Raw genomic sequence first — 26188 nt, forward strand, 5'->3', positions numbered from 1 at the left:
GTGCAGCAGTTTTACGAACAGTTGTTGCTTTTAATGTACAGACTCTGAGCGGATACGAGATGGCATATATTTGAGGTTAATGGGGCTGGCTGTGTTGCTGACCTTCATTGCTCTTAGAGGTGAGCTCAATCTCGCTCTTTTCTTCTGCTTGGCTTTTTTTAAACAGCTAAATAGATCCTTGACTGCTGTTATTTAAGAGAATGCTCGTTCTTAGAAAACATGAAAAGGAAAAAGCAGACACAGACGAGGAAAATGAAAAAACAGTAAAGGGAAAATATGGACTCATTATAGCATGAAGGAACAAATTGAAAAGGCCATAAGGATAGTTTTATCCAAATTACTTTTAATCAGTACAATTTACTGATTTATTTATTTATGTGATAAGGACAGAGCATGCTAATGAACATTGGTAAAAAAACAAACACAAGATAAACAGGCCGGAGTTAGCAAGAATGCCAATTTCCTCCATAGTCCCCAGGCAGGCAAGATTAATAGAAACATTACAAATGACAATATACAAATCGTACAGTGACATAGTTGAGCAGAAGATATCCTGCTTTACACCTCCCATGTCCACCAGTGACAATGAATTGATTGGATGTATGTTGGCAACTTCTCATTAAATGACGCACAATTACATTTTTTTATAATGAAAACGTAGGACAAACTCATTTATGAATCTGGTTAATGGAAATGGGGAAAAACTACAGAGAATAATCAGAAATTGTGCAGCAGTGCCAACAAAATAATCAGAAAATGAGAACATGGAGAGCTTTGATGAACTATCTTTATACGAGTAACTTTCCCATAACTGACAAAAACCTACAATTTACACTGAATGTAAACATTGTGACTGACATTTATGACAGCTGATTTAATTGTGTTGTATTATTTATTAAGAGTCTAACTTACACTACATGAAGAACGGTACTGCAGCTCATTAGCTCTGTTGACTCTCCTTTTACAGATGTATCCAGTAACAGCAGCTTGCTCAAGATCTTAAAGAAAAGAGATGGTAACATTTTTACAGTGTGATCATACTACCTATACAAAGATTAACTCCAGTAGAAGATGTTTTGGAAGATGCCCTTTCATTCTTCTGCCCGGTTGTGCTTCCCTCCGGTGGCAGGAGCTGCTACTGCCCCCTCAAAGTCCTCTGTTGCCATCCCCTCTTCTGAAGCCCAGCAGTTCCTGGCAAAACTGAGCAGAACAAAGAGGAACCTTTGGGATCGCAGTAGACCAGACGTGCAGCAGTGGATTGCTCAGTTTATGTACATGGGATTTGATGAGCAGGTGGGTAGTGTCCGTTCCAGATCTCCTCTGAATTCCTGAAGCTTTTCTCACACGCACCAAAAGCAGAGACAGTCAGAAACACAAAGAACCATTACGTGATTCACTCAGAGGCAGAGATTTTAAGTAGTATGCGTCAAGCTCTAAATAAATCCTACACTTCCCATAATGCACCCTGTGTTTTTTTGTTGGACCATGTACCCAGCATGTGATGTTTCTGAGGTCATTTGGTCGTATATAAACTGAATGAAGGCCCCAAAAAACTATTGTTCTTAGTCAGTTTCTTGCTATAACCAATGAGTAAAATAGACAAAATCAAAATATGTTCTCTAGGTATGTGGATGACAAAAAGGTGGAAAGCTGGTGTAAACCGTAATCTTGTCTTGATGTCTAAACGATAATCTTTTCAAAAGGCACATTCATCCCCACAATGTTGCCGTCTTGAGTGACTGAATAAATACAAGTGGCATCGGCAAGGCATGAATTCCCTCTCACACACCTCCACTTAAACTGTCATGTAGAATTCACCAGGGACAGCTAGGATTGGAGGGAACATAGAACAAGAGCAGCAGAAAAAAAAAAAAAAAAAGGAGCAAAGTGCACAAAATGACCTCGGTGACAGACAGCCTTTTCTTTTCAGCCGGTGTAGCAGTGATTCTCACACAGCCCCATTTACGACACCCGTGTGCGCAATTTGCTGTTGAGCCCTTGAAAAGGCCAAAGCTGTGAAAGCAATGGCCTTTTCAAGGTTTGTATTTTCTGCATATCTATTTGCCACAGCTGCGCCTCGTGTAGACACCTTATCAGCTGCCTCCGTCTTATTAGCGTCACATTTGTTGAGCCTGAGAAGTCTAACGAGTCACATCTGCGGTGTGTGTTTTTTTTCTCCCTCCCCAGAGGCTGGAGACTGATCTGTCGTACTGGATGGACCAGGCTCGCTCACACGCACACGCACACAAATATTGTCTTCCCTAATGATATCATACGCCAATATATTGGAAATATTTTATTAAAATAGCATCTGAAATTAATAACAGCACATCCTGACATGAGATTTCACAAATTAGAACACGATGACATTCTGATAAACGTGTAATAAACGCGTAATGATGCTGTAACAGTCTTTCTAGAGGGTCTGCCCGGTCCTGCAGTGTGCTGCGTAAACAGCCAACAGCCACGCAGCATCCAGTGGAGAAACAGCATCTCTGGAGACAAAACACCCCGAAACTGATCAAAAATAAACACAAAACACTGATGCACAGTTTGAGCTGTTTTCAAGATTCTCACATCTTCAATTTAAATAACAAAAAGCACAAATTCACAAGAAATAAAAGTAGGCTCTGTTTCCGATGTCTTGCCTCATATTTCCATCACGCAAGCTCCGGTATGGAAAGCCCCTTTTTCCCGCAGCGCAGCCAACGCGAGGCCACACAACACTTTGAAAGAGGAAGTTGTCTCTGCTTCTCAAATGAAAATAGACACCACGTCCAGGAAGTGTATTTCAGAGAGTTGCTCAGCAAGGGTCCTCTGAGGAGTCTCAGCATCCTGCTGTGTTTTGGGAGAGTCAGCGGTGGAAGACCTGACCTCAGTTGTGTCTGGGTCTTCCTTTCTTCATGCGGGCGGCTTTAGGTTTGGGGATGTACTGGTTGTTGGCCTGATGCTCCAGTTCCCTGCTGAAGTACTGGATAGTTTTGTTCAAGCCCTCCTCCAGGGGCACCTGTCCACACGAGACACAACACACACAATACATAAAGATACAGAGTTTAAACAGAAACAAAGATAAATGCTGAACAATGTGTTCTATGCTATTACTCATTCAGAAAGCCAATAATACTCTTTGTAAATTATGAAGTAATTATCAATCTATTTTAAGACCTCATGTGTCCCAGAGTTTGCCCCCCCCCCCCCCCCAACTGTAAATGCATGCTGAAAAATCAATATACATTTCAGGGTATCAGAGTTTAATTCACAAATGATGGATACGAAACAAATGACTTGTCATCTTCTAAAAATAAATGCAATTGATCAAATATCCATCTATTATTCAGGTTTGTTACGCAGGGCACGTACAGGCAGACAATTATTCACGCTCACATTCACACCTACGGGACATTTAGAGTCATCAATTAACCTAAGCTGCAGGTCTTTGGACTGTCAGAAGCCAGAGAACCCGGAGAGAACCCGGAGAGTGTGCTCGCCACTACACCACCGTGCAGGGACATCAAATATGTACTAAACCAAAAAAGACTTAAAGAAAATCTTCACCATTAGCATTAGATCAACATAGTTGAAAAAATGCTCATATTGAGATATGTTTAGTTGTTTTATAATTCTATGTAATGATAAGTATAGTTTTTAACTAATAGTTCATATCTTGGTCCTAATTCCCTGACAATCAACCACTTTATCAAAGATGTTCACGTTGTGGGTCAATTTTACAAAAACAAATTATCGGTCCATAGATTGTCTTGATTTTTAAAAACTTTAGCATCTGTAATGTCTCAGATTCAACAAAAACGTGCATACACTCCACTTTATATACATTTTAACTTATTAGGAATGTATAACAGTAAAACGGTAAAATAAAATCTTTGAGTTTAGCTTTTTTAACTTTCTACTCTGTGACTTTAATACTAAGTCAAACACTGATATCAATAGAATGTTGTAATAATGATTTCTGATATTAATCGACCTCTCTGTGTAAAAATATCAGTGTCTGCTCTCCTACACATTTCAGTCGTTGTGAATCTCCCGTGCAACACTAATGAGCAGTCAGAGGAGGAGACACTGATCAGTTATTGTAACTGGTTGGTCAGATCTGCAGCATCGTTACACCCCGCGGGGCTATAAGCTGCGTTTCACCGTCTACAGTTGGTTTGCAGGACATTGCGTGTGCGCGTGAGTCTGCCGTGTGTCACACATACCACCGGCTCCCAGCCGAGCAACATCTTGGCTTTCCGAATATCAGGTCTTCTTCTCTGTGGGTCGTCCTGGGCCTCTGGAAGGAACTGGATCTGACTTCGGCTCACTGTGAGAGTGAGAGTGAGAGTGAGAGTGAGAGAGAGAGAGAGAGAGAGAGAGAGAGAGAGAGAGAGAGAGAGAGAGAGAGAGAGAGAGAGAGAGAGAGAGAGAGAGAGAGAGAGAGCGAGAGAGAGAGAGAGAGAGAGAGAGAGAGAGAGAGCAAGCACGTATGATTACTCATAGTGAAAAACAACAGACTGCAAATTGAAAAAAAAGCCTGTTTTTCTTCTCCCGTTTTAATGTTGCTAGATTATAGTCATTTAGCAAAGCCACTTCCAACGCCAACATTGGACAGACATTGCTGTTGAGTTGTTGTTTTTTAATGCACCACAAGCCGATTGCCATATAGTTCTATTATAGTAGAGAAAAGGCAGACATATTTACGTCCGATATCTCCAAAACTAGGCAACTGACACCAAAATTTTTTTTTTTGATATTGAGGTGAACTGTCCCTTTAAGAGATTAACAGGTCCAAGGCTTGATCCAAGGCTTGAAAGGGAAAAGAGTGTTCAGAGACACACGGAGTGACAGCTACCCGGAGGGATTGGACGCCTTACCGACGAGACTTTTGATGAGACGAGCAAACTCCAATATGGTGTGTTCCTCTGGGTTCCCCTGCAAACACATCACATACACTTTCATCACATCAGTGTCGACATGACAGAAATATAAAATGACACACAGGTCATTTTTCGATTTCAATTTCAAACAGGGTACGATGAACTCACCAGATTGATTGGACTGCTGATGTTACTGTTCATCAGCAGCACCAGGCCGTTCACCAGATCACTGGAGAGCACAACAGACACAGAAGCAGAGTCGTTACATTGGGTCCTCTTCTATTAAATGTCACTGTGAAGCTCTGCTATGTGCGAAGGATCCTGCATGACCATGAAGTTATTGTACATGTAACGTCATCGATTTCACATAATTCCTCAGCTGACCTGGACCAATATTGCTTTTTGCATTGAGCACATTATCAGTGGAGCCAGCAGAGACATGGCAGCTGCAGCATGAGTGAAAACACGCCGTATAGACATTTAAAGATGTTTTAGTATTACTATTGTGTCATGCATACAATATCCAGTCAGTCTTGCATGACAGAAAATTAATAGAACCAGAATCAGTCAGTCAAAATGAATACTTACTGATGATAAATACACCATGTAATTTTAACCTAATGGAGAACATGCCTTTCTCCAACTGTGGAACTACATGTTGACCACACAGATGGGCACACACAAGTCATTAGCACAATTCTGTCGACATGGATTAGACTTTATTATTAGAAATGACATGCGAACAGAAATAATATCCAGATCCTCTCTGAAATATCAATATTCTTAGTTTCCCAGGGTGCAAAAATGCTGTGTGAAAATAAATGATGTATACGACTGTCTATCAAATGCAACAGTTAGAACCTTTACTCGGGTCTCATTATCGATCACAAACAGATGCCAATCAGAAAGCCACTTTGAACGTGTTTGGATGAGACGGATGTTTAGTCGGGAGTCGCTTTCTTCATTCTGATGAATTTCTATGCACCAGTTTATGGTGGTTTATTTATGTAAAGGAAAACGCAAAATAAGAAATATAAAAATATAATGCGGTAAGGCTCTCAGGTATTCTATATTGCTTTCAAATTATTGCAATTATCTCTGCAACACACATGTAGGCATGAATTGCTCTTCCATCCCCTTTTGTGTCTTTTGTTTGAGGAAATAAGCTCTTTCAATGTGAACGTGGAACCGGTTCACCTCAATGATACATTGATTTATTTTGAATAGTTTGTATACCTTTAGACTTATAGCAGCTTATACTAATATATATATATACATATACTTATAGCAGCTTATACTAATATATATATATATATATATATATATATATATATATATATATATATATATATATATATATATATATATACACATATATATATATATATACATATATATATATATATATATATATATACATATATATATATATATATATACATATATATGTATATATATATATATATATATATATGTATATATATATATATATATATATGTACATATATATATATATATATATATATATATATATATATCTCCTTGTCTCCATCTGGGACAGACAGATTAATTAAATCATAATCAAGGTTTCATATCACGCATAGCAACAAAATGTTCAGTGTATCTGTATTCTCAGTGTTAGTGGCATTAAGATCCTCTTTCATTTGAATTTTTCACCAGGTTCCGTCAATTCATTCTGCATTTTCCTGGTTAAAAATGCTTTTCACGCAACGTGTTATGAAGCCATCTCAGAGTTCACTGGAGACCTTGGCATTTCACTGTTTACTCGATGCGAAAGTCAAACAGGGCGGCGACTTTATGCTTCAAAGAGATCGGAGTGTGTCTCTGATTTGTCTTCTTCAATCAAATGAATCACTTTCTCACCTGCACACAAAGCAACACGACCCCTTTAACCTGCCACATACTGCTTTCAGGCAGAGACACACACACAATGGTATTTAATAATACGCTTCAAAGTCCAATTTTATTTACTCCTCCGCCTTGTTACACTAGTCCACGTAAACATCGGCATCCGCACTAACATCTGATATACTAGAAGATAATCATCGTGTATTTACTGTGGTCTGTCTCAGTGGAGAGAAAAACAACAACTAAACACACCGTTTAATTGGCATTGAACCTTTAATCGCTATCATTTATGTATGATAATTGGTGTGATTTATTATGAATTATATCATTTTGTATTTTCATATTGTTTCCTAATTAGCGGGTAGAGAGGAAGAGATTCTCCAGAACAAATACTTCGGTACAAATTGAAGACAAGTATGATGTATTTCAGGGAAGAAACTAAACGGGTGTGAATGTGCAATCTTACCTGACATATTGAAAGGCTCTTGTTTGGGCACCAGTACCGTACACCTAGAACAGCAACAGGAATGGATTATCATTTCTGCATAGTGCACATACTGAAGGATATCAACATGTGTTGCCATGCATAAAACAATACACTTCTACTCAGAAGACTTTATTTTTTCTATCATGATCAGGTCTACTTGAGTATTTTTGTCACGTTCAAATTATTAGAACTCAAGAGATCATCGCAATTTGGGGTTTTTAATTTTACCTAAATCTAAATAAAAACTGGAAAATTGTCTTATTTTCCAATACCCCTAAAAATTGTATTATCAGTTGCTTAAAAATGATTTGCTATTAAACCATATTTAAAATGTTCATATAGCTCATCTAACTTTTCAGTTAAATCATGTTCAAATAAATTTGCTTTTATACAATTTAAGATACATAAAACAGTAAATCCATCAGCAGACTGAGGCTATTTCAATGTGTGCATCCTCACACCGCTAGTCCTGGGGAAAAAAACAAGCCAAAGACTTTTTGTCTTTTTCTAAAGGCACCTAATAAACGGGTAGAAACGTTAAATGCGTACAGTGAGAGGTTCTCCCTGTAGAGCCTGCAGGATGAAGTTGCTGACGACTCGTCCATCGTTCATGTGCATTCGGGAGCCAAACGTGTTGAAGATTCTTGCCACCCTCACCTCCACTCCTTCCTGTGAGCAAAGAAACAAGAATGTGGGCGAGTCATTAGTAATTTATCAACTTTGTTGTTCCTTGGTTTTAATACTTATGTTGATTGCTTGGTATATTTACTGCAGTTTTGTACTTTATATGTTGTATTTTCTTTTTATGGGAATACAAAGCCTGGCAGGTATACACACAGAAACCACAGCCAGTAGAGCTAGAATGCTAATCTGGACGACATCAGTAAATTAGCTATTGAAAGTCAAGATATATAAGCTGAATAAACCGCCTTAACGGGCTGACAAAACATACCCTGCATATCATGCAAAGCATTAACTATAGAGTCTGACAAATGTTTGCACAATTCAGTCAACACTCAGGAATAGAGTGAACCTTTTACCTTGAACCAGATATGTCTTTGTTACCCATTTATGGACAAAACCATCTCCTACTTTGTTGAAATGTGCTCTCCGACTTGATAGCTGGATTCAAATAGCCAATTATTTGTCAATCAAACCCTTTTGATCGACAGGAGTTATCCCCACAGATGTAGAACTAGTCTATGTATACAGTTTCACAAACAATCATTTGTACCACAGGCTCCCTTAGCTATGAGCGAAGTGTAATAATTACATTCTTTGATATATGTATATATATATATATATATATATATATATATATATATATATAAATAAATGTATATATCAGGGCTTTCCACAAGGATATGGAGCAGCCAGCCAGTGGCTCCTGGGGCATGCAGAGAAAAAAGTTTGTCGATAAATGCCCAAATTTGGTGGCCTCTGCATTCTAATGCAACTTTAACATCTGTGTAGCATAAATGAAAAAATGCGGCGCTCTCAATGAACTGTTTAATGCTTTCTGCGCAATCATCAAGCTGCTGCCGCCGGTGTTTCTGGGTGTTTTGTTAAGAAGCCCTTCTAACGAGGATGTCACCTGTCAATGGAATTCTTAATGCGTTTTGTCATCAATTATTTCGCTGATATTTGTCAAACACTGAAGACTCTCCGCCCTTGGCAGGATACAACCTCTCGCTCAATCACACTCTCACACTCTCTCTCGCACGCACACGTGTACATAGAGCAAGTGGGACGGGACGGATACAGATAGATAGGCACGTTTTTATTCATCATCATGCTCCTATTGTTTTGAAGTGGATGCGAGTGGCTATAAAATGTACACGCATGGCGAATTATAACAATTTAATTAGAATCTAAAATAAATAGTAAAGTAGCCGGCTAGTCGGCTGGCAGATGGCGCTTATGAAAAGCTCCGTATAGGCCTCCAGTATATATTAATTGAGTCACAGCTTTAACAGATGAACCTCCATCTGGAAGAATAGGCTTACAGTTTTTCCTGCATGCCTGCAACATGTGTTACCTACACACACATTCACCAGACTAGATCAACACACACGCACGTCTCTTAAAACAGTCACTCAATGTGATTAGATAGCCAAAGTTATCTGCTGCTCTTCATTTCCTTCTATAGTCTGATATAGTATATAAATATATAGTTTAGTTGTAATAAATCAGTAACAGGACTTTCAGACATGTTAGCATTTCTGTCCGAAATTCAAATAACAGCTGCCCCTCGTTAATTTACAAAATTAGGAATGCGTATCAATAAAAGTGCCAAACACCAAAAGATGCTCATCCCTACATGTTACACTGCTTATTCTTATAAAATTGAGAAGAAGGCGCCTCAATCATACAAACTGCTTTAAATATCGCTGTGTATAATTGCCTTCTACATAATAACACATTGTCTTAATAGCATCATATCAACTAGCAATCAAAAGTAAACTGACGAACAGTTTACCATCTTTGTAATGTTTGCCTTCCGTCAGAGGAGCAGGCAACAGGCTTTTTCCTCTGCATAACCTACACTCATCAGTTTTTAAATGTTAATAAATTTCTATTACATGACTGGACAATAGATGTAATTAGTGATATTCTCATCCCTGTGAACAAAAAAAACTGACATCTGGATATTGAAAGCCGCCCATATCCAAGAATTCTCATCGTAAGTGTGAAAAAAAATAATGAGCAGTCGAGGAGGAGCAGGAGACGAGGCAGATAAATAAATATCACCTGCCTGAGGGAAAGGCAAGAGAAGTCAATCATATCTGATCATCAAAGGCTGGCGTCAATCAAGTCATAACGGGAAAAAATTATAAAAAATAGTCTCAACGTCATCTGGATATTTAAGGAAATATACATGAAAACATAGACATGCATCACTGACACGAGTTTCATTGATATTTCTTTACCTCACTATTAATAAGCTTTTTTATTATGATAAAATAATAAAAATATAACTAATAATAAAGTTTCTTATTGATAAGATTGTACAGATGTAAGACAAAACAAATCAAATATCTTCATCTTAAATTAAATCTCTTATTCAGTGTTTGGTTATACTTAGCGTGGATTTCTGGATGCAAAAAAACAAGATGGCGACGGCCAAAATGCTGAACTCCAGGCTTCAAAACAGCAGTCCACAAACCAATGGGTGATGTCACACTGACTACGTTCACTTATATACAGTTTATGATTCTAGCATTCAAATGTTTGCCAATCGTTAGTAAAGCACTTTGAAGTGCATTTTGATTTGAAAGTTTCGGTACAAATTAAGTTTGATTAACATTTTCAACGTGTGAGTAAACCGTAACATTTTCTTTTTAATCAAGAAATCCTAGAAATCAACCATAATGGAATAATTATATTATTTTACCGATTTATTTTGACTGTATTTCAGTTATTTTGGAGTTTGGGGCTAATGGCTTCATATGTAGAATTGTAGTGTTGCTCCAAAGCATTTAAATTCTCACAGGCACTAATGTGACCGTCAGTCAAATAAAGATAAATGGCCTCTCTAGAACCTGGTACTATTTCACATGGTGTGTAGTCAGGATACCTGTTTCATGTAGGCATAGCACATGGTCTCAGCTACACGTTTCCCCTCATCGTAGCACGCACGAGGACCAATTGGATTCACGTGCCCCCAGTACTCCTCATTCTGTGGGTGTACCTCTGGATCTGGAACACAAACATTTGGGACACATGTAAAGGGATCTGGATCTGGAATTGCATTGCTTTCCAAAGAGAGCCAGGTGTGGCAGACAGCTGGGCGCCTAAAAGGTTTTAGCACCTAAAAATGATTAAGAAATGAAGGTTTGTTGGCCGTGCTTGTAAAAGGTTTTAGCACATGATGAAGTGTCAGTGTTTTCAAAACTCAAAGGGGAAATAATAAAGATCCATGAGACGTTTTTTAATCTAAAAAATATCTCTCGGGATGTGGTTGTTGCAGCAACTTGACATCCATCAAGTATCTTGCCTTAAGACGCCCTTTAGGTTAACCATTTACACACAAAGTAATAATTATATCTAATATCTAACGACGAGTGCATCTTCCTTACCTCCATAAACCTCAGAAGTAGAAGCCAGGAGTAGTCTGGCGCCCACGCGTTTGGCCAAACCTTGGAGACAAACAGAACAGTGAGAACAGTGAGAACACTTGCTACACGGTTCTCCTCTTCGCTGCCTCTTCCAGCAGCAAGCTCCCGAGTACCCTTAGCCTTCCACATCTATTGTATTCATACTAGCTTATTGCACTTATTGTTTTCATATTAGTTTGTGGCACTTATTTCATTCGTTTGTTTCTGCACTGTACGTTGGCTCTGGTTTATGCTCTTAGATGCTTGTTTGAAGAAAGGAGATGCACTTATGACTTCTGGTGACTAGTAGTTCTCTCGAAAACAGATGTTGAATACACTTATTGTAAGTCGCTTTGGATAAAAGCGTCTGCTAAATGACTGTAATGTAATGTAATGATATGTTTTGAATGTGCATTAAGTTTTGAAGCAGCAGCATGAGCAGACATCTTAATGAAAAACACGTGAGCTTAGTTATAATAGCTCATGTGTGTGTGATATATATATATATATATATATAGTATAAGCTGCTATAAGTCTAAAGGTATACAAACTATTCAAAATAAATCAATGTATCATTGAGGTGAACCGGTTCCACGTTCACATTGAAAGAGCTTATTTCCTCAAACAAAAGACACAAAAGGGGATGGAAGAGCAATTCATGCCTACATGTGTGTTGCAGAGATAATTGCAATAATTTGAAAGCAATATAGAATACCTGAGAGCCTTACCGCATTATATTTTTATATTTCTTATTTTGCGTTTTCCTTTACATAAATAAACCACCATAAACTGGTGCATAGAAATTCATCAGAATGAAGAAAGCGACTCCCGACTAAACATCCGTCTCATCCAAACACGTTCAAAGTGGCTTTCTGATTGGCATCTGTTTGTGATCGATAATGAGACCCGAGTAAAGGTTCTAACTGTTGCATTTGATAGACAGTCGTATACATCATTTATTTTCACACAGCATTTTTGCACCCTGGGAAACTAAGAATATTGATATTTCAACTGTCCAGTTTAATTAAATCTGTTATTTGGCATTTAATTACATGCTACACAGCTACATCTATCTTTTTATAAAATACACATAGTGATTGGTCTTCTTTTTTTCATTTCCATTACGAGAATGTCTTGAATATGATCTAGAAATATTGTTAAAATTCACGCAGTGCTTTGACAATACTTAATCTGAAGAAAGTAGTAATTCACAGGAGACAAATGCCTCTAAAGATTACACCATTGTCAGTTCGAGAGAAGCTGGTTTGTGCTTCTCATGATAAATCATATTTATTCTATTATTTATTGAATATGGGATTCTGAGAGCCTAAAGCAAAATAACAAATATGAGGTATTGACTCGCATTTAAAGCATACAATAGTTTGCTGATTAGACTGTCAGCAGTTGGATATGGAAGTATAAAAGTTGAAACTGTAATGAGGGAGCATAATGAATTTTCTGAATCTTGTCATCTTTTCCTCGGGGGAATTCAAACAATTAATGAAAACACCTTTTCAAAGGCTGAATCTCCAAAAAGTAGATAATTTACAAGGTTTTGTGGCTTATTAAAATTATTATATTTTGTACAAATGTATTACAGTGCTCCTGTGTAACAAGAAGAACATTTATTAAACCTCTTACTGCATTATGTGATGACGTACTATTCAGACTTAAGAAGTCTTAACATGAAGTTTTGACTTTGAGAACCATCTATGAAGTCATACAGACGGTAGGGGTGCACTTAATATACTCACCAAGCATGTTAAGAGTGCCGATGGTGTTAGTCTTGAGTGTTTTAATGGGATTGTACATGTAGTTGGGAGGAGAGGCTGGAGACGCCAGGTGATAGATCTGGTCCACTGTAAAGAGCAGGAGAAATGTAAATCTGTGTTATGACAGTGCAACTGAATAATTCTCTGTACTCTTTATTTCGAAATGCTGCAGCTTTTTGTTACCTTGACCTCAAAGCTTTCACTAATAGCCAGCCATACTTAGCTGCGCTAATAAGCTAGAGGAGAGTATGAGTCAGACAGAAATGTGTCTGTTGAGTCTACTTACAACCGTTTCCTCTGGCAGACACGTTACTAGCAAAGACAACGTGCTCAAGGTGACACACCGTTTTTACACTACTCCAGAGTTCTCGGGTGAATTTTGAATTTCTGACCACAGTAGCTTATATAAGGCTGATCATATATTTGAAAGAATGTTATTAAGCCTAATCGATAGGGACCAGACATATGAAAGATGTGCTTTTATTGTACAACAACAGTCCAATTGCCTTGCATGTCTTCAACAGGTTTCTCCTCCCACAGCCATCTCTGACGCATTGTCTTGCACTCATTATCTTCCCATTTTCTAACAGCTCCATTTCCTTTCTTCTCTTCTGTGACTTTAATCACGAGCCATTTCCTGTAAAGCGCAGGAGATGGCTTGACCTCCCGATTTTCACATCTAGTTCCATTCTCTTTGATCATTTCTCTCTTCATTGTAGTACTTCATTTACTACGTAGAAAAATAGACACTGATGTCAGCAGGAAGCCTCTCGGTGTCTTTTGTTAGTTTTTTTTTCATAAAATGTACATTCTGCTGTTGTGTTCACTAGTCATGGATGTTCACAGCTTGTTTTCTGGGGCCTGTGTAACCTTATGCGTGATTATCTTTTTAATACTGCTGCTGCTGGTGTGTCTTCAGCTAGCCTGTGTGCGTTGTTCCGTAGCTGCATGCCAGACTATGTGAAGGACTTCAGAATAACAGTGATTATATTTGATGTAAATCAGACACGTCTTGGTGATAACAACCAACTGTATCAAATTGGTGAACCGCTAGTATTGTCCAAGAATTATATCATTCTAATGGTGCAACTCAAGGACTTCTTAACATAAACTGGAGCATAGCCTGTGAGCTGGTTGGAGGCAGACAAGGCCACTGCGCTGCTACATACATATGGAAATAAACGTGAACTGCAACAGATATTTGATCTTCAGCTTTCTCATTTCCTGGTAAACACGCCTGTAATCTCTGAGTCTTACGGAGCTCAAAAGATTGCTTTTCACAGCTTGTCAAAAGCAAACAAGCCAAAGATCAGTAATGGATCAGGCTTTATATATTTTTTATAAAAACGCTTGTATGCCTCGTATCATAGGCGTTGATTCGGTGTATGCTCGATCGGGATGTCACGATATGAAATTTTGATTCGGATTCGGCTGTTGAGTTGGGACGTTCGCAAAGGAACTGAATCTAAGAATCGGCTCTTTTGAGTGTAATTTAAGTATTAATATTTTAGCCCTGATTTTATTATTTGGGATTAATCCACGAGGTTAGGGGTTGTAGAAATGAAGGACATTTGTTTTAAACTATAAAAAAAAATTCTGGAGAGGACCCCCAGACCCCTCACAAATTGGGTATCTTTCCAAGTTTGCTCCCCCATATAAAATAATAACCAAGCGTCCATAACCCATTTGGCCCTTGTCACCTGTGATGCCACCCCCCCCCCCCCCCTTTTTATTTTCACAAGTAGCTTGAGCTTCCGTGATGGTTTCTAATGATGTTTGTATGTAATGCAAATTGCCCCTCTTACATAAAGCCCAGCTCCCAGAGTGTACGGCTTAGCTTCACAGCTCCTCGAAGGTTATCCTCGGTCTCTTTGTTCTTCTCTGGTTAATGCCTTCCTTGCCTGGTTCGTGATTATTGGTCCTCTCTGGACAGGGTTCTTGTGGTGCCATATTCGTTCCATTTTGTAATAATGGATTTAATGGCGATGATGTGACACTTCGATTGCACACAGGTGGATTCACTGCCTGCAGGTACCACTGGTAGAGGGATGGGGGCAGCTTTGTCTAAGCCAGCAGAGAAGCTTACAAGAACAAACTAAGATAAACAGACTGCAGACAGACAGCTTTTGTTAGAGCTTGTTTGTAAAAATGTGCAATTAGTCAAGTTAGCGTGCTGTGCTTGTGTAATGAGAGACTGCGGACAGAGACGATCGATTTAGGTTTCACCTTTGTTTACATGTTGGTGCTCGCTGAACAGATGCATTCTTCACTTCACCTGGTTCACTTCTGCGTCTCCATCGCAGCCTCTCATTTCTGTTCCCTGACTTCACTCGTGTGTATGTGCTTGTGGTTAGTGTGTGTGTGCAGTTGGAGGAGCTCAGTCACGACAGAGAGAGCAGAGGAGATGCATGCGGTGTGTGATAATAAATAACACCAAAACATTAAAGACTACAGATAAAAAACACACCAGTAACGTCAGGGCTTATCAATACTCCTGTCTTTTATAATTTAGCACCGGGGTCTGTTTGACACAGAGTTTTGGGACCCATCCCTACCATTAGGTAACAGTGTTCGGTTTGTCTGTTCTCGGGTGCTGTAAAATCATGGAGCTACAAGATAGCGGACTTTGTGGAAGACGACCCACTCCCTCGATATAAATGCCTTTTTATAAGCCAACGAAAACACTTAATTTCAGATCATCACACATTGATGACAACAAAGTTATGAATATTGATTCCATTTCTGCCAATTAATCCCCTTAAATGTTACACACTGTTCCTTTAACTTTGGGAAAGCTGCAGCGCTCACAGCATGTCATGTGACGAGGAACAACCAATCGCCTGAGTAAACAGCCGCTTGTTTAAAAAGGACTTCCAAGTCGCGGTTGCGCCTGAGAAACGGAGCTGGGACACGTGCCTGCACAGAGCTGGGGCAGACATCTGCACAGATTAAAGTGAGAGCTTATCTGTTATGTGAGACGTGCTCGTGAAAAACTGATCAACTTGCAGTTTAGAAAGGGGGATGGCCGATTGAGGGTCGTATTCATTCAATCAAACACAGCAGGGGTCTCTTCAGACACACCTGGAAGATATCTGTGCTCTACCGAGTGCACTTTTGTAGTTTATATAAATTTAGAATTTTTTTTATGTGCTATTTAATTAATCACATAAAATCAAATAATTTTACTCCACAGGCAAGCCCGTTATTGTGTCTACCCTTGTAGCTGTACACACACTGAAACAGCAAAGTGAAGTATACTGGGACTAAACCGGGACTACGTGTTTCATGTGCTAAATTATTAATGCAATTTTATTTCTAATCGAAAGCCAAAGTCCCAATCCACTTCTGTTCCACTAGATTTCATTGCTCAGTGTAATTTCATCACTCTTTCTGTAAGGCTGAAACATGATACCAGGGTTTTCAGTGCATATTATATGATAAATTGATATCTACTTCTGTAATGTACAGTAGTTAAACTCATAATATGAACAAAGACCCGCATTTCCTGGCATGAAGCACAATTCAACTAATTTGACAGCTAGTGTAAACTTCATGAGTCCAGTTTCTTAGTTACTGTACTAACTCGTTTTTACAATACCTTGTGAGGGCAGAACATTTTTGTCATTATAGTAGAACTTTTATGTCTAAAATGAATTGTGAGCCCTCCCTCGCTCCCTCATAATTTGCTCTGGATACGCTGGTCGTAAAGTGGATCCCCAATAGTAGAGGAACAAAATTCATCACCTCACACATTTCCTCTCTCGCTTACCCTCAATATAGAGAGGCTCCACCACATCATGATTGATCAGCTCGAAGTTTTCGTGGCCGATCCAGTGCTCCACATTCCTTTTCCTTCCTGTGAAGAAGTTGTCCACCACAGTCACCTCATGGCCATCCATCATCAGCTTGTCAGTCAGGTGGGAACCCACAAAACCAGCCCCACCAGTGATCTTGTGGAAAAAAATAAACACATATATGATAACATCATCAAAGGATATTTAGTGCTTCTGAGGGTAAATTTCATAGAAGAGCCACAAAACAGAGATTCAGCCTGTGACAAACAAAATAGGGTAAGTGGGGTGGGGGTATGTTGACAATTAAAAGATAATTATCTCCGCCGGATCGTGTGTTTGCCTGCATATGCAATGTCTATCTGTCTGCAGCTAATCTCGCATAGTACTGGAACCTTTGTGCACGTTAATGACTGTATGAACAAGGTCACCTTGTGGTTGTGGCGATTCAAAATGTTTGAAATGCTAATTAGGAACGTTTCCATCGACTGGTTACAGCGTAGTTTGGTCCAAAGTTTGAGTGACTACAACGAGGCGTGTCTTCGAATTACTTTCACTGGGAGGAGAGTTAGCTCTTAGCACCCGGTGGGTAGCAGAATAATAAAAAATAAGTTTGGAAATTTTTTATTTCAAACATAACTGACTTTATTTATTAATTATTAACTGTTAGTTTGACAGCTTTTGAGTTTTTCTGGCTCGCCTAAACTCTTTGTAGAAATGTTGCAGTGTTCCCAGATCAGAGCAATTATCTTGGTGAGTACAATATCATTATTCACTCAGAGTCTACACTGTAGACTCTGAGTGAATAATAATATATGGACTATATAATGAAGACTTTACAGCCATTATAGTGGCTCTGTGAGGCTGTACTGACACACAGCTATAATGTTAACGTCACGATGTGAAGCAGGTAATGCTAAGAATGTTTACCATCCAAGTTTAGCGTGTTAGCATGCTAACATTTACTAATTAGCACTAAACACAAAGTACTGCTTAGGCTGATAAGATTGTCGGTAGTTTTGCAAGTATTTGGTCATGAACTTAGGTATCGGATAAATTCAAATTGAAATCTGGACCTAATCTTGGTGGTAGATGGAAAGTCAGGTGGTCACTCACCATATTTCAAGGCAATACATACAACAGTTGTTAAGACATTTCACATAAACCCATAAATTGTCAACTATATGGTGGCGCTTGATGAAAGTCAGGGAAACATCAAAGTCAATAGGATTCATCATTCTGGGACCATGCATGTCTGTGCAAACATCTGTACCAATCTATCGAGTAGATGTTGTGATATTTCGTGATGTTTAGGACAGACGACCGACACTGCCTTCCATTGAGTGTTATTGTTAGCAGGCTGAAAATAAGACCCAGGTCGCGTCTAACCAGATTTACCTTTTAAACTTTGTGAAAACAGCTGCAAGTGTCTTAAAGGACATCTGAAAGACGGAACGGACCGTCTCAGGCAGCACTGAATCTTAGGATGTGTGCCACGTGTACATGCTCCACTACTCAAATTATAACGTTTAGTTTTATAGAGATTAGTCATGACAAAGTTATGACAATATAATAGTTATTGTGAATGTGATTGTCGTTTGAAATTGTTTGTCGCATACCAAAATTCTCTTCCGATCCTTTTCCGACAGGAATTTCACAGGCGGATATTTCTGAGAAAAACTAGAAGGAGAAGAGAAAGAAAGCAAAAAAACGCCATAAGAAGGAAGCAGAACAGAACAATATTCATTAGTGAAATGTAAATCCAGTTATTGGTACATTAACAGGCTTTCACTGCATTATTCTGAAAGCTCTGCTCTCATAACATCATGAGTGAACTGAGAAACTACTCCTTTCTCTTTAGGAGGCATTGAAGCTATATGGTGTCTTATTATATCTTTCTTTAACATTTCTAATCCACAACCTTTTCATTTTATATCATATTTTAGTTTGTTTTAACAACAGTGACAAAAATGATTGATGATTTGGTTCGATGATTTAGAAATGCTGCCAAATTCCAAGATCTCAGCAATTACTTTTTGTGAATGTTATTACACATGAAAGACACGCCGGCCAAACCAAATGGTCAACGTGTCATTGTTTTTAAAGGGTCTTGTAATCCTGTGGCATATTGCAGGTTGATAGACAGCACCACACAGTAGGGAGGGACATGGCGCAATCGAAACAAGTGGTTTTACTTTTATTTTTCTCATTAGCATTCAAGGCATTAACAGTGGAATGAATAATCAACCTCTAAAAGCAAATGTCATGACTCATGTGCCATCATTAGTTGCAATGGAATAGCAGATATTGACTTAGCCTTTGATTGCCTGCTATGCTGAAGTCACGTGACTTCTAGTATTACAATATTAAATATCTGGTGACTGGAAAGCTACGAAATCAGCACAGCTCGCTGCTCTTCCAAGGACTAACACAGAACTGATGCATGTTTAAAGGCGCATTTCTTGTCATTTAGATGGTATAATCACACTCTGGGTGTATAAATTCAGCTTTGAAGTAAAATGATATTGTTTTGGGGAAAACTATAAAAAGAAATAATTGAAACATGCATATAATATTGGGTCTTAAAGGCAGGGTTTGTAATCTTCAAAAACATTTTTGATTTATTTTGAGATTCTCATTCCATTCCATTAGTTTTGACAAAAAAAAGGAAAACACCTGGAACCTGTGGCTATCTCAGGACTTCATTCGGCCCGAATGAAATGATTGGACGGGCTACTTGCTAGCTTAACAGCCGAGTACAAACAAAAGCCATGTTCCTTTTCTATGTTCATTATGAAAGGTTTACGTTCGTAATGATCATTTTAGGGGAGCGGCTTTGGAGGGAGGCCTGAAGGGACAGGCTGTCAGTGTTGCCGACTTTCTTGCTAGATTTAGCAACTTTTAAAGCTAGTACTGCTAGCTGCTTTCATTGGAATAGAGTTGGTAACATTGGGATGTTTTTTTCATTTGGAATCTTTCTTTTTAAATCTAGCGTACTCTTGCTAGTTTCTCAAGATTACCGACCAAAGCTTTAATTCTAATAAATAGCTATTAACCTTTCACTAAGCTTTGTGTTGGTATTGCATTACAAAAGAAATGCTCATATTGAAAGTGAAAACAAATACTAATTGTCAGTGTCACCAAGTATAGGGATACACACCTTTGTTCCAGATCACGAATCTTCTCTCTGAGAGGAGCCACAGCCTGAAGTGATTTGAGAAAGGAACCAAACAGATTAGTTGTGGAAGCAGTCATAGCAGCCTACGAGTTATTTCCCCTTAACTGCGTGGCACTAAGGAGCAGGAGATTTGATCAGGGTCGCCAAATACATTTGCAGGGTTTCTCCCACTATCCTTTAATTAACATATATCTGCAGTACACCTTTGAGCCACATGTGGAGCCTGATGTTTGTATTGTTCGGATAATTAAAGCCTACTTACAATATTGAATCTAATATGAAAGGCTAGCGTACATTCTGTTTGTTTAGCTGATAAGAGGCTAATGAGCCAGTTAACTCCGCCTTAATGCATTTATTTGTTCTCATTTAAAAATGATTGAACATGTGTTGATGTTTTCAACAACACATGCATGAATCCCGTCTGCAGTGTAGCTCATACGCTTCACTTATGAACCAGAGAGTTACTAGAATCATATTCACCACCGCTCCCTCACACATTGTTTTTAACAACAAGCTTTAGTTGCCAAAGCTATTTCATAATCAATAGCTACAACCAAATCACACACCTACTGTAGCGTCAGAAATAGCAGTTACCTTAAATACTCGATAGCTGACTGGATTGAACTCTCTGCAGGGTTTTGTCTCGTTCATTTTTTTGGTCTGTGCAACAAAACATTCATCCTCTCTAGCACCAGTGCAAAAAAAGATAGCGTACAGAAACATTTCAAACTCACTTCATCAATTCTCTGCTCAATCTTCATTTCTCCGTGTTCTTGTATTGATCTAAGATGAGAGAAAGACAAAGACGGGGGGTGAGATGATGGCAGCAATCATCACAAAGCCAGAGAAGATTGCTCTCGACTTGATGCACGCTGCTATTTAACAACACATGACGCACCACACCCACCCATCCAGTAACAGTGGAATACAAGAATAAAATCCCATATCATAATATCTATATATCTTGATAGAGTCAATTGTATTGCTGCTATGTGTTTATTGCTTTCTGTGTGTGGATTAAACACAAAATGAATTTGTTTTTTTGGCTAAAATTGCGTAAGAATCTGATACTGCCATATTTCTTACAGGAGATTATCCGTAAACGTGATTTTGCACAGTGGGAAGAATTTGTCATGAGGAAGAATAATCATCAAGCACCGCACACTCATCGGGTCAATAGAGCGGTTCGAACTACACAACGTCGAGGATTAGAACGGCTCATGCTGCTAAAGATCACACTCATCATGTACATTAAAGAACCTCATTTGACTACCCACTCCTCCCACAAAATATGACTCATTGAGGTGAGTAATCCTAAAATGCTGCGGTTACCATGCAGTATGGTAAATATTTCATATGTAAAAGCAGTTAGGTAATAGAGAAATGAATTACTGTACCTCATGTTCGTATATGTTCCCCAGACAGCTGGAAGAGAAAGAGAGAACTTGTCACAAAAGCAGAGGTGAAATTGGTTTATGACTTGATATAATTCCCAGTAGCGTCATCACCTGATAGCACCATGTGCAGTGAGCTCACCTGAATATGGACATTCCCCACAGTGATCTACATGACCAAACTTCACTTTATAGTCTGCCCAGTATAAAGTACACTGCTGGTGATTTTCAATGCATGTTTAAACTTTTGTCACCATATTGCCTGATTGGCACAAATGATGACATCATGGGTTTGACAGACAACATGTTCATTATGCAACACAGGCCCCAAAACAACTAGGGATGCTCCTATCGGGTCTGATACTAAGCTCATTTACTCATATTCGAAAAAACTGCTCCGATACAATCGCACCCGATACCACTAAAGGTGACTCGCACTTTCTCAAAACACATGTTATTGCCTGTTTTATACTGCCATTGACTTTGTACTTATTCCTCACTTTATACTCTTAACGAGCCCTCGACCGGTAGGGATCACTAGTGATAACACAATGCATCTCCGCCAGAGACACAGTGGGGTAAAACAGTTTGCTCACTTTTAGTAACCAAATAAATGATTTTAAAAATAGCTAAATAAATGTATGACGTTTATCATACCATGAACAAATTGTGTCGCCAGATTCGGCTGGTTTCTGCCCAAATGGGCTATTTTGTTATCAAATTGTGAGTGTGTAAATAGCGTTGGGCTGGTAGATGAAATTTCAGCTGCTTTTGTCAACATTTAGCTGTGGGTTTTGAAAATATTGTGAAAACAATATTACCAAACAAACAAGCATTCGGTCAAAAACCCAGAAATGAAACTCAGTAAATTTCTTTGTGACCACTCGCTGATAGGACTCATTTAATTTGATCAATATTTGACTGGCATGAGTTGTATTTATCTGTCATTGAGGCTAAGGGAGGAGCTACTTACCCTGACGTCATCATAATTGACATTGACATTTGTCTGACTGCATTCTTTGTGGGTTGCAATAGTCTATTTATCTAACATTTTAACTCTGTTTATTTATGAAGCTTTGTATGATTATGATGCGTTTTCTGCAATACATGTAATGGTTTTACGGTTTACACGTGGAAGGTTGTAATTTGGGTTTTTAATTAATTGTGTTGTGTCAATGTAAACTAGTCACAGAAGTTCACATTTGGTTATCATGGTTGGCAATAAAGTCACTGTATGGGCGAGATACATTCACTTACACAAATGAGTGTACTTACAGGCAATGTAGGCGATCAAAGCGAGGGCAAAAAGTAGCTTCATCATTCTTCTGTTTAATCCTGATATCAACCAGATGACCCGCTTCATCATCCGCTCAATGCAACAGGACACAGAACCTAACGAGCCACACGTTCAAGCCCAGCTATAGCATTTTGAGTCACAATTGTTCATGTCCTCGTTGGGGGTTCGGTCTTCAAGATGTCTTAGTTTATTTGGCAGACTGTCAATAATATTGGTGCTTGTTGTTCATATAAAATTGAACTAGCTTTAGAGGACAGACAGGCTAGCTGCTCCTGCTACGTCAACACCAAGCAGGAGCAGTTTACGTGGCTAGCAGGGTAACTGGTACACAGTTAGCAAACAGAACTAGATAGCAAACTACACTGTTGTGTCAACACTTACAACTACATATGCACGTATCTACGGGCGACATTTGTCTCCCCCGGAATAAGCAAACAGTTATAATAGCAGCAAAACACAATTCCCTTACGTAAACAAAGATACGTTCACAACCTGCGACAACGCCTCAGTAACAAACAAGAAGCCAAATGGTTAGCCGTTAGCTCCACATTAGCAGTTAGCTACGGCTAGCTAGCGAGCTACTTAACTGACAGCGCATTTTTCGTATGTCCATAGCTGTCGCTAAAAAACAACAGACGCGAATCCTGCCTCACATTTATATTCAGGTAAGTACCGGGGAAACAAAAAAAGCTGTTCATTTTAACGGCGCACACATGCCGGAGTTTGCTCCTCTCAGTTGGGGGCGAGGACTAGCAGATGAGCGATTAGTCATTGCTCGATTTAGCAGCCTGACTTTAACCGCAGAGACTGCGTGACGCTCATTTGACTTGCCTCAACTAATAATAGTCGTTTTGTTTTATTGGTATGAGATTTCCAAGACCGTTGCCATTTATAGACTAATATATTTATATAATAGTGTGCCATATATTCACCATTATTTATGATGTGTAAAGTTAGCTTTCAGGTAGCAGGATCATTCATTTTCAACATTGACACAATGGCTCATTCATTCCATCACATGGAACTTTCCACAGTGCAGTGAACGGACCTTGTTGAACAACCACCGTAAGCTGGTGAGATGGATTTGCATTTTCTAAAGTGTAGGCTACAGTATGACATTATACTGCAGGTATTGTTTATAGTTAAGACAACCAAGGAAACTTTAGGACTGCAAAATAATGAGACTGTCACTCTGTCTGGTTACCTTTATGTTTTTCCTTTGCAAATACACAATTACATCGCAGGTCTCCTGTACTTACATTTAATTATTCTTTTTTATTTTAGATTAGAGTTGGTAAAATATGATTTCAAAAAAATAAAAAGAAGAATAAGGAAATAAATAAATGCAATTTCACATTCACATTTCAAGATACAGATTAAACAGCAAACAGGTTAATAAACAACAAATAAGTGTAATATATGTGTGTTGTATTTGTTATGTCCATTTTTAGCATCGTCTAATATATGTCACATAAATGCTCCTCTACTGTTTACTTGTGTCTATATGAGGAAAAGGAAAAATAAATAACAGACAACAGACTGTGTAAACATTCTGCTAGTTTAACTCCCACTTGACTGTGGATGGATCAGTTGGTGACTTGACCAAAACAAACAAATGTGTAGCCCTAAGATTAGCTATATGTGAGATTGGCACGATGAATCTACAAAGCACACCCGGTGTAAACAACAGAGTAAATAAATAAGCAATTTCATCATTTCCCTCTCTTCAGATTTATTACAGAATCCAGAACAGGCGAGAATGGCTTCTTAAAAATAATGAAAAACACCAGGCTGCGATTTTGGCATAGTGACCATATTCAGATCACTTGAGAGACATGTTCTAAGCTAGTGGACATCAATGTGGGTGCTCCACCAGTAGCCTGGATCACCAACTACCTCACAGGTCGGCCACAGTATGTGAATAGCACGGGGACACCTCAGGGAACTGTCCTGTCTCCCTTCCTGTCCACACTTTACACCTCGGACCTGCAGAAGTTTTTGGATGACTCTGCCATTGTGGGCTGTATCAGTAGGGGACAGGAGGCTGAGTACAGGAGTGTGGTGGACAGTTTTGTGGAGTTGTGTGAAGTGAATCACATGCAACTCAACATCCCAAACACATGGATGTGTAAGAGCTTGTCGTAGATTTTAGGAGGTAAATGACTCCATCCAAAACCAGTGAGCATCAGGGGAACAGACCTGCACATCGTCGAGGCTTAAAATACCTGGGCGTCCACTTCGACAATAAGATGGACTGGACTAAAAACACAGGGCTCTGTACAAGAAAGGTCAGAACCGCCTGGATTTTCTGAGGAGACTTATATCTTTCAATGTCTTCAGAAGCATGCGGCAGATATTTTATCACTCGGTGGTGGCCAGCATCACCTTCTACGCTGTACGCTCTATGCTAAGGCAGCATATGCCAATAGACTAAATAAACTCATGAAGAAGGTTGCTTCTGTCCTGGGAGTGAAACGCAACAGGAAGTCTTTTCTACCAGTGGCCATCAAACTACGTAACTCCTCCCCCTTCTGCTGGAAGGACAGCTGAATCATTGGATGCTGAAAACAATAATAACCACATCATGTGCACTATTACTTCTTTCAACATCGTGCAATATTACATTTTAATATCATGTGTAATGTTACTTTCATTATTTGCAATATAACTTGTTACTACTTTTCAATATCAATGACTATATCACTCTCAATATCATGCTCAATATTAATTTTTTATTTTAGTTTATATTAGGCACTGGTGTGAGTATTACTCCTTATACACTTAATATTTATACTCTTTGTTGTTGTAATTTTACTTTTCTGTTCTACCTTACTTTTATTGCTATTCTATTTTATTTTGCAATGGTGTCAGTATTACTTCTTTTACACTGAATAATTGTTATTCTATTGTTCATTTATGTTTATATTTTTATTCTATTGTTTTTTTTAGTTATTCTTCAGTTGTAATCTTTGATCAAACTCTGGCACAAGAATTTCCCTCGGGATTAACGAAGTTCTATCATATCATATCTTATCTTATCTTATATTCTTGTTCCAGAGAGACATTTTTCCTTATACACAAACATTACAAAACAAACAGCTGTAAAACAATAAGATGTAATGCTAGCAAGATTCATTTTTATTGGTATGAGATTTCCAAGACCGTTGCCATTTATAGACTAATATATTTATATAATAGTGTGCCATATATTCACCATTATTTATGATGTGTAAAGTTAGCTTTCAGGTAGCAGGATCATTCATTTTCAACATTGACACAATGGCTCATTCATTCCATCACATGGAACTTTCCACAGTGCAGTGAACGGACCTTGTTGAACAACCACCGTAAACTGGTGAGATGGATTTGCATTTTCTAAAGTGTAGGCTACAGTATGACATTATACTGCAGGTATTGTTTATAGTTAAGACA

At 38.6% G+C, this 26188-nt stretch overlaps 1 protein-coding gene and 2 long non-coding RNA genes across 5 annotated transcripts; 1 reads left to right on the plus strand and 2 right to left on the minus strand.

Moving 5' to 3' along the window:
- Window positions 1–323: 323 nt before the first annotated feature.
- LOC142962582 (uncharacterized) lies at window positions 324–2225 on the minus strand. Its single transcript, XR_012957333.1, has 2 exons — window positions 1902–2225; window positions 324–1200 (listed from the first exon to the last, which is right to left on the minus strand). It is a non-coding gene; the product is annotated as an uncharacterized LOC142962582 (long non-coding RNA).
- Window positions 2226–2283: 58 nt separating this feature from the next.
- Window positions 2284–23516, minus strand: uxs1 (UDP-glucuronate decarboxylase 1). 3 transcript variants are annotated; one of them, XR_012957769.1, is made up of 16 exons: window positions 22735–23516; window positions 21463–21490; window positions 20800–20848; window positions 20048–20091; window positions 18507–18567; window positions 16866–17046; window positions 13079–13183; window positions 11307–11366; window positions 10805–10926; window positions 7777–7896; window positions 7207–7250; window positions 5040–5100; window positions 4869–4926; window positions 4215–4318; window positions 2649–3007; window positions 2284–2495 (listed from the first exon to the last, which is right to left on the minus strand). XR_012957769.1 is itself a non-coding variant. In XM_076106888.1 (15 exons), exons 1-15 carry the CDS (start codon window positions 22823–22825, stop codon window positions 2876–2878), a joined length of 1260 nt encoding a protein of 419 aa, XP_075963003.1. In that variant the 5' UTR covers window positions 22826–23516; the 3' UTR covers window positions 2284–2875. The 3 variants fall into 3 exon arrangements, 2 of the variants coding, with proteins under 2 accessions (XP_075963003.1, XP_075963004.1); XM_076106888.1 differs by having other exon boundaries at window positions 2284–3007; XM_076106889.1 differs by lacking the exons at window positions 16866–17046; window positions 18507–18567; window positions 20048–20091; ... (1 more) ...; window positions 21463–21490; window positions 22735–23516 and adding an exon at window positions 14902–15165 and having other exon boundaries at window positions 2284–3007.
- Window positions 22344–25466, plus strand: LOC142965839 (uncharacterized). Its single transcript, XR_012957790.1, has 2 exons — window positions 22344–23829; window positions 24487–25466. It is a non-coding gene; the product is annotated as an uncharacterized LOC142965839 (long non-coding RNA).
- Window positions 25467–26188: the final 722 nt, after the last annotated feature.

This window comes from Anarhichas minor, unplaced genomic scaffold (genome assembly GCF_050575085.1).
Source record: "Anarhichas minor isolate MPS153535 unplaced genomic scaffold, ASM5057508v1 ptg000004l, whole genome shotgun sequence".
Lineage (NCBI taxonomy): Eukaryota > Metazoa > Chordata > Actinopteri > Perciformes > Anarhichadidae > Anarhichas > Anarhichas minor.